The sequence below is a fragment of the Neoarius graeffei genome, chromosome 22 (assembly GCF_027579695.1).
Source record: "Neoarius graeffei isolate fNeoGra1 chromosome 22, fNeoGra1.pri, whole genome shotgun sequence".
In the NCBI taxonomy this organism is placed as follows: Eukaryota; Metazoa; Chordata; class Actinopteri; order Siluriformes; family Ariidae; genus Neoarius; species Neoarius graeffei.
Window position 1 is genome coordinate 53,814,778 of NC_083590.1, and position 12,867 is coordinate 53,827,644.

The window sequence follows — 12,867 nt, forward strand, 5'->3', positions numbered from 1 at the left end:
TGTAAGCAACCTTTTTTTTTTTCTTTTTTCAGGAGTTTGTATGGAAATAGATACAAGCACAGACTTTTACAAGCCAAAACTCGCATTTCACAATCAATAGTAGGTACTCTGAATGTGATAGTGTTCCAGTTTAAACTAAAAACGTGTTTAAATTATACATTGCACGAGTTTTGTTATAGTGTTAGCATTAGTAGTCGTGTCTAACGTGCATTACGATTCCCAGCAGCCGTCGCGAGTTGTTGACGTCATAACTCTGCGCGCATGTTGCAAGTGGTGAGCTGGCTTAGAGGTAAAAGGATAACTAGTTATATATTATATTCAGAAATTGTTTATGACTTTTTGTGGTATTATACATTTATTGTTGACATTATAATTAGCTTCTTTCTGTACAGCGTTAATGTTTTGCTAGTTAGCATCGCTAGCGTCCTTTTGTACATAAGTGGTTAGCATACTGCTTAGTTAGCATGTAGCTAGCCACACAGCTCGGTTAGGTGATGAATGAACTTAATTAAAATGTGACACGTGATTAAACGTTATTCTGTGTCAAAGCCAGTTCTTTTTAATTCATCTACAATCCTTCAGATTTGTACTCAGTGATTCATCTCAAAATGCAGTGATTAGAGGTTGTATTTATACTGTATATTTTGTATAACCATACAGCCAAAAGTTTGTGGACACCTGACCAGATGTTCTTGAACGTCTCATTCCAGATTTTGTGATCCCTTTACTTTTCCACTCTTTTCCGAAGGTTTTCCTGAGAGATAAGTCTTAAGTTAGAAGCTTTGGGTGGATTATATCTCAGAAAGCAAGTGAAATGGGCCTCCAGCTGCTTAACGTGTGTCCATCAGTGTCTTATCCAGCTGTTCCAGTGTGGCTATTGAGAAAGCCTCTGGTTGACCTAGACCTGACCTGTTAGAATTCAAAATGAATGAGGAAATCAACAGAGATATAGTTGAGTACCATATTAGAGATGTCTCATCTCATCTCATTATCTGTAGCCGCTTTATCCTGTTCTACAGGGTCACAGGCAAGCTGGAGCCTATCCCAGCTGACTACGGGTGAAAGGCGGGGTACACCCTGGACAAGTCGCCAGGTCATCACAGGGCTGACACATAGACACAGACAACCATTCACACTCACATTCACACCTACGCTCAATTTAGAGTCACCACTTAACCTAACCTGCATGTCTTTGGACTGTGGGGGAAACCGGAGCACCCGGAGGAAACCCACGCGGACACGGGGAGAACATGCAAACTCCGCACAGAAAGGTCCTCGCCGGCCCCGGGGCTCGAACCCAGGACCTTCTTGCTGTGAGGCAACAGCGCTAACCACTACACCACCGTGCCGCCATATTAGAGATGTGTATGAAGATAAACTTGTGGTATTTACAGATGCATCAAATGCCCCTTTTCCACCAAAGCAGTTCCAGGGCTGGTTCGCGGCCAGTGCTTAGTTTGGAACCGGGTTTTCTGTTTCCACTGACAAAGAACTGGCTCTGGGGCCAGAAAAAAACGGTTCCAGGCTAGCACCAACTCTCTGCTGGGCCAGAGGAAAGAACCGCTTACGTCAGCGGGGGGGGGCAGAGTTGTTAAGACCAACAACAATAACAAGACCGCGAAAGGTCGCCATTTTTAAGCGACGAGAAGCAGCAGCTGTACAAACGCGAAGTCGTCCATTATTATTGTTGTTGTTGTTGCTGCTTCTTCTTCTCCGTGGTGTTGTTGCTTCGATGTTTGCGCCAAAGTTTATGCAAACGCAGCGACGTGGCTCCCCTTAGCACCCCGAGCTATGGAAAAGCAAACTGGTTCTCATCATTGAACGAGTTGTGAGCCAGCACTGGCCCTGAACCAGCCCTGGAACTGATTTGGTGGAAAAGGGGTAAAAGTCAATAGACGGTACAGTGCCTTGAAAAAGTATTCATACCCCTTGAACTTATTCACATTTTTCCACCTTACAACCACAAACTTAATTTTTTATTGAGATTTTATGCGATAGACCAACACATAATTGTAGCACATAATTGTGAAGTGAAATGAAAATGATAAATGGTCTTCGAAATTTTAAACAAATCTGAAAAATGTGGTGTGCATTAGTATTCAGCCCCCTGTACTCTGATACCTCTAAATGCAATCCAGTGCAATCAATTGCCTTCAGAAGTCATCTAATTAGTTAATAGAGTCCTACTGTGTGTAATTTACTCTCAGCATAAATACACTTGTTCTGTGAAGGCCTCAGTGGTTTGTTAGAGAACACTGAAGAACAAACAGCATCATGAAGACCAAAGAACTCACCAGACAGGTCAGGGATAAAGTTCTGGAGAAGTTTAAAGCAGGGTTAGGTTATTAAAAAATATCCCAAGCTCTGAACATCTCAAGAAGCACTGTTCAATCCATCATTCAAAAATGGAAAAAGTATGGCACAACTGCAAACCTACCAAGACATGGCCGTCCACCTAAACTGACAGAGCGAGCAAGGAGAGCACTGGTCAGAGAAGCAGCCGAGAGGCCCAAGATCACTCTGGAGGAGCTGCAGAAATCCACAGCTCAGGTGGGAGAATCTGTGCACAGGACAACTATAAGTCGTACACTCCACAAATCTGGCCTTTTTGGAAGAGTGGCAAGAAGAAAGCCATTGTTGAAAGACAGGCATAAGAAGCCATGTAGGGGACACAGCAAACATGTGGAAGAAGGTGCTTTGGTCAGATGAGACCAAAGTTGAACTTTTTGGCCTAAATGCAAAGCGCTATGTGTGGCGGAAAACTAACACTGCTCATCACCCTGCACACACCATCCCCACTGTGAAACATGGTGGTGGCAGCATCATGCTATGGGGATGCTTTTCTTCAGCAGGGACAGGGAAGCTGGTCAGAGTTGATGGGAAGATGGATGGAGCTAAATACAGGGCAATCCTGGAAGAAAACCTGTTGGAAGCTGCAAAAGACTTGAGACTGGGAAGGAGATTCACCTTCCAGCAAGACAATGACCCTAAACATACAGCCAGAGCTACAATGGAATGGTTTAGATCAAAGAATATTCATGTGTTAGAATGGCCCAGTCAAAGTCCAGACCTAAATCCCATTGAGCGTCTGTGGCAAGACTTGAAAATTGCTGTTCACAGACGCTCTCCATCCAATCTGGCTGAGCTTGAGCTATTTGGCAAAGAAGAATGGGCAAAAATTTCAGTGTCTAGATGTGCAAAGCTGGTAGAGACATACCACAAAAGACTTGCAGCTGTAATTGCAGCAAAAGGTGGCTCTACAAAGTATTGCCGCAGGGGGGCTGAATACTAATGCACATCACATTTTTTTCAGATTTTTATTTGTTTAAAGTTTTGAAGACCATTTATTTTTGTTTCACTTCACAATTATGTGCTACTCTGTGTTGGTCTATCACATAAAATCTCAATAAAAAACGTTTAAGTTCGTGGAACCTTGTAAGGTGGAAAAATGTGAAAAAGTTCAAGGGGTGTGAATACTTTTTCAAGGCACTGTAAAGTTGGTGTTGCATTTGTAATACCTAGCCTCAAGATCTGTAAAAAAGAAAAATTGAGTAATGATCTTGCAGTTTACACAGCTGAGCTAGTAGCTATTCTTATTGCCCTGTCCTGGGTTGAGAGCAACAGGCCAAGGAATGGGGTGCTAACTGCGTCAGACTCGTAAATGTGTCTGTATTGATGAGCATCCAGAGTGCTATGTCTCAGTCCAGACAGGACATTGTTTTAGAAATTGTGCAGATGATAAGTAGACTATTGAACTCTGATACAAATATCAGTTTTTTATGGGTACGAGGTAATGAACTAGCTCAGGGGTTTTCAGAGTGTGGGAGAGTGAGCCCCCCCTCGGAGAGCAAATAAACAACAACGCCCCCCCTTACAATTTTTGTTGTTGCTATACTTAATGTTCCATTCGTATTTTTAAAAAAATGGTTGTTGTACACATTATTTTTTTCTTTTTCACATTTTAAACATCTGTGCTTTTTAAAACATCTTGTTTTACACACTTTAAACATCCCATAGCATCGTTAGCTAGCACCTCTTGGCAAACAACACACTGTGGCAGTGGAGCATCTTCAGATCCAGTCCATGAAAATCCAAACTTTAAATAATCGTGGTCATACTTCCTTCTTTTTCCAGTCCCCCAGGATTCCGCGGGCCTTTTCTGTGATTGTTGCGGCTAAAATGTCTGATGTTGCGGGGGGTTTTCCAAAAAAATTGCGATGAAAGTTGCGGTGTTTTTTAGGTTTTTGTTGCGATTACATTGCGGGAGGAAGTGAAAGTTGCGAGAAATTGTTGCAATTTTCTCTTTTTGTGATTAAAACTGAGTGATATGTTAAATATTAAGTTATTACTGAAAAACTATTGATTAAAAAAAACAAAGAGAAATGGTCCTATAAACATCTTTACCAATATAAAAGATTACCAGGACTACAAAAATGCAGAAAAATAGGCTTTACTTATCCAAATGCACCTGTTGGTTCAAAAGTTAAAGTGCAGAGAACCTCACAGCACAACATGAAGTTACCTTAAAATATAATATAAATGCCTCAGCTTTCATGTAAGAAAAAAACACTATTAATACTAGTACTGTGTGCAGGCAGTCTCTCCTGAAGACTAAATTAAACAATAATTATAAACTAATAAAATAAATGGCTCAGGCTTCATAGAAGAAAAAAACAATTTGAACAGAATCTCACAGTATGATGCTGAAGCTGCCTAAACAATGGAAAATAAAATACCATTTTGGCAAAAATGTTGGCATCCGTTAATTTCTTGTATTAAGTAAAAAAAAATAAAGTGCACACAGTCCTTCACTGTAAACATAACACACTTTCAGTGTTGCCAGATACTGCTGACGTTTTCCAGTCCAAAATATGTTCAAAACCCGCCAAAATGCACTTGAAATCGTCCAATCTGGCAACACGACGCGCATGCTGCTTCTCTTGAACACACGGAAGTAAGGCGGAAGGTAGTTTGTCGACGTCACCTCAAGACGACGCCAACGATTGGTCAAATTTGCGGGAAAGTTGCGGTGATTGGATATAATCGCAACACCGCCCTGAATTCGCGGGGATTGGTTGAATTTGCGCTGAAGTTGCAAATCGCAACATCCTGGCGGCTCTGTTTTTTTGCTTGGCCCAGACTTTGTCTCCTCACTCACTGTAGCTTTAGGTACTAAAAACCGATCCATTTTGTCTCTCACGTTGCGCCTCCCCTGAAGAACTCTGGCGCCCCCCAGGGGGGGCGCGCCCCACACTTTGAAAAGCCCTGAACTAGCTGATAAGAACGCTAAGAAGGCATGCGAATCTCCTGAGATCACTATGGGTATTCATTATAGTAAACCTGAAATTAAAACGATAGTCAAGTCAAAGTCCAAGGGAAAATGGCAAAGTGACTGGAATAATGCGAACACTGGGAGGAAATATTACAGTATTCAAAGGTTTGTCGGCGGTGCAAGATCAACTGCTAGATCCACTCACGAGGAAGATATTATTTCTCGGATGAGGTTTGGGCACACTGGTTTGGACAGTACTTTATTTCTTTTAAAAAAGCATGCTGATGGAAAGTGTAGTGTATGTGATGCTGCTGAGACCGTAAAGCACGTTATAGAATACTGTACGAAGTTTGGCCAGGAGAGGCAGCAACTTATCCAAGAGCTAGAGGCAGAAAGCGTGCCTTTTAAGAATGAATACAATTCTTCAGAAAAAGTCAGGCGAAGTTTGCTTTAGGTTTTTGTTTCACTTCTTGGAAGAATCTGGTCTGATTAGAAGAATTTTTTTTAGTATTACTTAGCTATCCAGACTCACACTCCGTTTCGGTAGGTGGCGGTAATGCTTCCAAAAGTTGTTTGCCAACCACCATTAAAAAGGAAGAAGAAGAAGAAGAAGGTTTTCCACTAGATTTTGTGTGAATTTGTGCTCATTAGTGAGATCAGACCCTGATGTCAGTGGGGCGTTGAGGCTCCAGTTCATCCCACAGGTGTTCAGTGGGGTTGAGTTCAGTCAGGGCTCTGTGCAGGACACTCGAGTTCTTCACTGCAGCCTTCACACAGTATGTCTTCATGGAGTACACAGATGCCCCTTTTCCACCAAAGCAGTTCCAGGGCTGGTTCGGGGCCAGTGCTTAGTTTGGAACCGGGTTTTCTGTTTCCACTGACAAAGAACTGGCTCTGGGGCCAGAAAAAACGGTTCCAGGCTAGCACCAACTCTCTGCTAGTCTGGTTAACACCAGACCATATCACAAGTGAAATATGGTCTGGAATCCGCCTATTGAATTTCTCGTAGGGGAGGTGTGGTTTACGATTGTCAATGGCCGTTTATTGGACGTTGCGAATGTCTATCATTTGGCGTATACGTAGCCCATGGCCAATCATGGCAGTTTGTGCAAGACAAATATGAGAGAAGCTGGACCCTCCGTATTTGGACATTCAACAGACATGTTAAATGTGATCCGTAAACAGTCCCAAATAAACTACAAGCTTCCGTTTGTCGAGTAGTACGCGTCACCGTCTTTCCACCCCTCCCCACTCTCTGATTGGCTCCCTAACTCAGGCGAGCCTTTAGACCATAGTTTCCATGCTGTCTTTTCAGATCGGAACGATTGTGCAAAGCAGCATGGGATTTCCCAGGCTAACTCTCTGCTGGGCCAGAGGAAAGAACCGCTTACGCGAGGGGGGGGCGGAGTTGTTAAGACCAACAACAATAACAAGACCGTGAAAGATCGCCATTTTTAAGTGACGAGAAGCAGCAGCTGTACAAACGCGAAGTCATTTATTATTATTGTTGTTGTTGCTGCTGCTGCTTCTTCCGTGTTGTTTTTGCTTCGATATTCGCGCCAAGGTTTATGCAAACGTAGCGACGTAACTGACGTATACAGCAAGGCAAGGCAAGTTTATTTATATAGCACATTTCATACACAATGGCAGTTCAATGTGCTTTAGGCAGCTGGGCCATAGAAGGTGCACGCTGCATGCTGCACGCTACACGTTCACGTGAAGAACCGGACCCTGGGCCATTAAACTTCATGCTTGGATGTTCACGTGTTGCGTCTGTTCTACTTTGACCGAGTAACCAACAATATGGACTCTTCGGATGACGACGATTGCCTCATTCTGCTTTTACTGAGACAGAGGAAGAGAAAAAGGAACAGAATTTGGAGCCGAGAACACTTCCTTCTGAGAGAAACCCGTGGTGAATTTCACCGAACATTCTATAATCTGCTTGACAATCCCGATGAAGAACTATTTTTCAATTATACCATTCAATTATATTTTTTCTGAAGTTTTCCCCTGAAAGCATAGAGTTATCTCCCTAGACCCGTTCTGATTGGCTGGCGCGGCGGTGACCGCATGCATTGACTGGAATTTCCATCTTCACGCCTAGAAAAAAGTGTGCATGTTCATTTCACGCTTCACGCGTGAAGTGTGCAGCGTGCAACGTGAACGCCGTTCTATGGCCCAGAGCAAGTCATGCTACGTTTGTCCACTTTTCTTTACACGCGTGTAGCGTGTAGTGTGCAGCATGCAGCGTGCAGCGTGAACCTTCTATGGCCCAGCTGCCTTACAGAAGCAAAAACAGTAAACAATAGAGAAATAAAATTACATAAAATAATTTTATCTTTATTCTAAAATAATTAAAAGAAAATAATAAGAATTAAACAATAGTAGAAATAAAATATTAAAATGCCAAAAAGAAAAAGGAGAAAAAGAAAGAAACAAAAAAAAAAGAAACTAGCAGAATAAAATAGAATAAAGTTAAAGTAAATTTAAAACATGCAGAGAAAGTAAAGATTATAAAAAATGTAAAAATATTAATTATTTAACAGAAAGCATCTGAAAACAGCTTGGTCTTTAACCTAGATTTGAAGCTGCCAACAGCAGGAGCATTTTTGATGTCCTCTGGCAGTTGGTTCCATAGCTGCACTGCATAGTAGCTAAAAGCTGCTTCACCACACTTTGTTTTAACAACTGGTTTTAATAGTAAATTTTTCTGTTGCGATCTGGTAGATCTGATTGGGTTAGGCTGCTGCAACATATCAGAGAGGTAATTGGGCCCTGTGCCTTTTAGAGATTTGTACACCAGCAGCAATACTTTAAAGTCAATTCTGTAGCTTACTGGAAGCCACGTAATGACGTGGCTTCCCTTAGCACCGCGAGCTATGGAAAAGCAAACTGGTTCTCAGCTGGCTCGCAAGTTGAACGAGTTGTGAACCAGCACCAGCACCGGGCCCGAACCAGCCCTGGAACTGATTTGGTGGAAAAGGGGTGTGTGTGTACAGGAGCATGGAACAGGTTTGGGCCTCTTCGTTCCAGTGAAGGGAAACTGTAATGTTACAGCAAGCAGAGTAACTGTGTGCTTCTGTAACTTTTTGTAGTCAGGTGTCCATAAACTTTTGGCCATGAGTAAACATGAGTCTGGTATCGTTCTAACTAATAGTGTAGAGTAAAAGGAACAAAGAGTCGTTATGACTGAGGAGTGCAAGTCTAGACCCGTCCTGGAAGTTTAACCAGTGCTTTATTTTTAATTCCTGAAATCTAACGCTGTTTTCTGTCATGCTTTCCTTCAGTTCTCCACATCTGTTCATCATGACCAAACTTCTGGAATGGCTTTTCGGTGTATCGCTGATCTCTGTTGTGTGGGGACTTGTGACCTTTGACCTTCTTGGATTGCACTTGCCTGCTGTGTACCAGGAAGTGGCTTGGCCGATGCCTGTGTACCTGCTGGTGGTGTTTGGCTGTTACTCACTGGCAACGGTCGGCTACAGAGTCGCCACGTTTAACGACTGCGAAGATGCGGCCAGAGAGCTGCAGGCCGAGATACAAGAGGCTAAAGAGGACTTGAAGAAGAAGGGCTTGAAGATGTGAGGACTTTGTTGAAAACGATGAATGCGGCTGGACTGTATCAGACCGCCTTTCCGACTCCGCTCTGCTCTTTTTGTGTCTCTGTGACTCTGCTGTTTGTTCTACTTGAGACGCTGAGCGATTACAATCGGATGTAAATGTTGTTTTGAATTTTCCTTTGAATGCAGTGCAGATATAAAATTATACCAGTCCATTATCAAATGATATGATGTATAAATAAATGTGTAGAGTGAGAATATTGCGTGCTGTTTCTGTGTAACGTATATTTGGACTGGCGTCTCGACAGAGACGTCTCCGTAGGTATTTTTGGTGTCCCAGAAGTCAGAAGAATCAGACTTTGGAGTCTGACTCTAACTAACAACATGGTTGCACAGCGTCATGCGTGTTTGTGAGAACTGCAGCGTACGCTCGGCACTCGATACCGAGTTGATTTTTAACAAGGTTGATAACAGGATTGTATTGTTCTCAAAATACACATGCCGCGGCACAGGAATGTCTGCAGCAGAAAACAGCCCGAGCCGTGTCACTGTTTTAAATTCCTGCGACTGATTGTGTCATCCACGTACACTGACTAGTTTACAAAGCATCTTAAAATGGGAATGCTGATTTCAGATCATGTGCTGAAGGAAACTTGATCCAGCCACTAAAATGTTTTATGACCATTACATCTTGGTTATTGTTTTTGAGGAGACTCTGACTTTTCTGAATGGCTTTTTTTTTTTTTTAAGTCAGTCTCTTGAACATGTCTAACATGTGATTGTCCAGGGTTTTGAACTGCATTCCATATGTCACTGCGATTTGAGTCCAAGGCCGAATCCCATTTCACCCCTTGGACCAACCCCTTGGCCCTTCCCCTCCATTTTGCGCGTTCACGTGAAGGGGTAGGGGTATCCCAATCCCAGTTAACGCGGAGGGGTAGGGGAAGGGGTAGGGCTTCTGTACCCCTCCAAACGGAGATTTTCCTGGAGCTGACTCCGAACGAAGGGGTTTGAGTGATTTCCCACAATGCCATGCGGATTTCAGCGAGATTTCATGCGGATTTCAGAAAGATGGCGGTTCCCGCGGCGAAAGATTGTCATAAATGTATTTTCTCCATTATTTACGTGTTTTAAGTTGTTATCCAGAGGAAACACGCCGCTTGATTCGCTTTCGAGCTGAGAATGAGCAGCGATTTCTGAAATCCAAGCTGCTGCTAAAAAGCTTTGGGAGTGAGTATTGTTTTCGGTTGCTTGACTGCGTACGTTTTGTTCTGTTATTCTCGCTTTTATTGTTTACATGAGTGTTCTGACACCTCATTCTGTCGGATGTGGTGCACGAAGCGCCAAAGATATCCCATTCAGCGGTGTTAGTTAACAAATCACACCCTGCCAGCAGAGATTTCTGGTTCTGGCTCTGACTGTAGTGGCTGGTCGCAGCCAATGACGCATTTGGTCGCGTTTTGCTAACGTAAACGCTGACGGAGGTACGCGATGACGTATGCGATCGTTGAAGGGCTATCCCAATACGTAGGGGTTGAATTTCAAGCCCTATCCCTTGTAGCTCAGTTTCAAGGGGAAGGGCCAAGGGGAAGGGGGAGGGGAAGGGGTAGAAATTAGAATTGGGATTGGGCCCAAATATATAATACAGATTATTTTTCCGGGCAGCACGCTGTTGCCTCACAGCAAGAAGGTCCGGGTTCGAGCCCCGTGGTTGGCGAGGGCCTTTCTGTGTGGAGTTTGCATGTTCTCCCCGTGTCCGCGTGGGTTTCCTCCGGGTGCTCCGGTTTCCCCCACAGTCCAAAGACATGCAGGTTAGGTTAACTGGTGACTCTAAATTGAGCGTAGGTGTGAATGTGAGTGTGAATGGTTGTCTGTGTCTATGTGTCAGCCCTGTGATGACCTGGCGACTTGTCCAGGGTGTACCCCGCCTTTCGCCCATAGTCAGCTGGGATAGGCTCCAGCTCGCCTGCGACCCTGTAGAACAGGATAAAGCGGCTAGAGATAATGAGATGAGAGGAGATTATTTTTCCCAGAAGGTGCTTGATGTCTGATTGACTGACTTGTGATTTGATTTGATTTTATGTCATCCTTCGATTGTCTTATATCTGGAAACCCTGCTGTCTGTCTGTCTGTGCTTGACACCATGTCTGAAAGGCAAAACAAAAATACACAGGCGAGAGCACAAAGTGGAGTGGGGTGGTATGGAAATTCCAGAATATGATCTATGTCTGTGTGCTGGCTCTTAAAGCGCTAATCCTGAAGCCACTAAATGCACACAAGTGCACTATATTTACACAAAACCAAATTAATCTGATGTTTTTGGCCAGATCGAGTCCCTTTCACTCACTCGCACTTAAAATGGATGCTGAGGGGCCTCATTTTCTGGGGCCCCCTATGGAGTCAACAAGAACATTATGGGGTGCTAAACCACTTTAGTACACTTGAGGGGGTGGAATGAGTCATAGGCCCCTCCTACTCAGCCGACTCCACCCGAATGCTGATTGGCTGACACACCATGGGTCTTGTTTTAGACCAAAAAGTGCTGACACTGCACTGTAGTCTCCAGAGGACTGAGTGCACTCAGTAAGCAGACCTTGAGCTTGAGCTGATTTATTAAATCCACATGGGTTTGTGTTTCTTTAAGTGAACCTCTGTGTTTCAGGAAGTGTGTGTTTGACCTGGTTCACACACACGCTGTAGCTCTGTGGAAGAATATGGCGGCTACGTATGTAAAGAAAACCCTCTATAAAGATGCTCATGCTGGACTTCATGGTGGATTTTTGTCTCACCAACCTCTAAATGTATTTGTTTTTAAAGGTGTTTTCTGGACCCTTTATGATTCCAACAATAATTACATGAAATTAGTCATAAATGGTGTGAATATGAAAGTGAAGTGTCACCACACATGAAGAAAGAGACTCAAAGTGTGTTACTGAAGTTAGTGTGTGAATTTGAGACAAGAGTCCACTGATTATTCTTATACATATACAACCCCGATTCCAAAAAAGTTGGGACAAAGTACAAATTGTAAATAAAAACGGAATGCAATGATGTGGAAGTTTCAAAATTCCATATTTTATTCAGAATAGAACATAGATGACATATCAAATGTTTAAAGTGAGAAAATGTATCATTTAAAGAGAAAAATTAGGTGATATTTAAATTTCATGACAACAACACATCTCAAAAAAGTTGGGACAAGGCCATGTTTACCACTGTGAGACATCCCCTTTTCTCTTTACAACAGTCTGTAAACGTCTGGGGACTGAGGAGACAAGTTGCTCAAGTTTAGGGATAGGAATGTTAACCCATTCTTGTCTAATGTAGGATTCTAGTTGCTCAACTGTCTTGGGTCTTTTTTGTCTCATTTTCCGTTTTATGATGCGCCAAATGTTTTCTATGGGTGAAAGATCTGGACTGCAGGCTGGCCAGTTCAGTACCTGGACCCTTCCTCTACGCAGCCATGATGCTGTAATTGATGCAGTATGTGGTTTGGCATCGTCATGTTGGAAAATGCAAGGTCTTCCCTGAAAGAGACGTCGTCTGGATGGGAGCATATGTTGCTCTAGAACCTGGATATACCTTTCAGCATTGATGGTGTCTTTCCAGATGTGTAAGCTGCCCATGCCACACGCACTAATGCAACCCCATACCATCAGAGATGCAGGCTTCTGAACTGAGCGCTGATAACAACTCGGGTCGTCCTTCTCCTCTTTAGTCCGAATGACACAGCGTCCCTGATTTCCATAAAGAACTTCAAATTTTGATTCGTCTGACCACAGAACAGTTTTCCACTTTGCCACAGTCCATTTTAAATGAGCCTTGGCCCAGAGACGACGTCTGCGCTTCTGGATCATGTTTAGATACGGCTTCTTCTTTGAACTATAGAGTTTTAGCTGGCGACGGCGGATGGCACGGTGAATTGTGTTCACAGATAATGTTCTCTGGAAATATTCCTGAGCCCATTTTGTGATTTCCAATACAGAAGCATGCCTGTATGTGATGCAGTGCCGTCTAAGGGCCCGAAGATCA

General features: G+C 43.3%; 1 protein-coding gene across 1 annotated transcript; it reads left to right on the plus strand.

The window, feature by feature from the left end:
* Positions 1-232: 232 nt before the first annotated feature.
* On the plus strand, positions 233-9,093 carry dpm3 (dolichyl-phosphate mannosyltransferase subunit 3, regulatory). Its single transcript, XM_060904102.1, has 2 exons — positions 233-289; positions 8,563-9,093. Exon 2 carries the CDS (start codon positions 8,582-8,584, stop codon positions 8,858-8,860), a length of 279 nt encoding a protein of 92 aa, XP_060760085.1. The 5' UTR covers positions 233-289; positions 8,563-8,581; the 3' UTR covers positions 8,861-9,093.
* Positions 9,094-12,867: the final 3,774 nt, after the last annotated feature.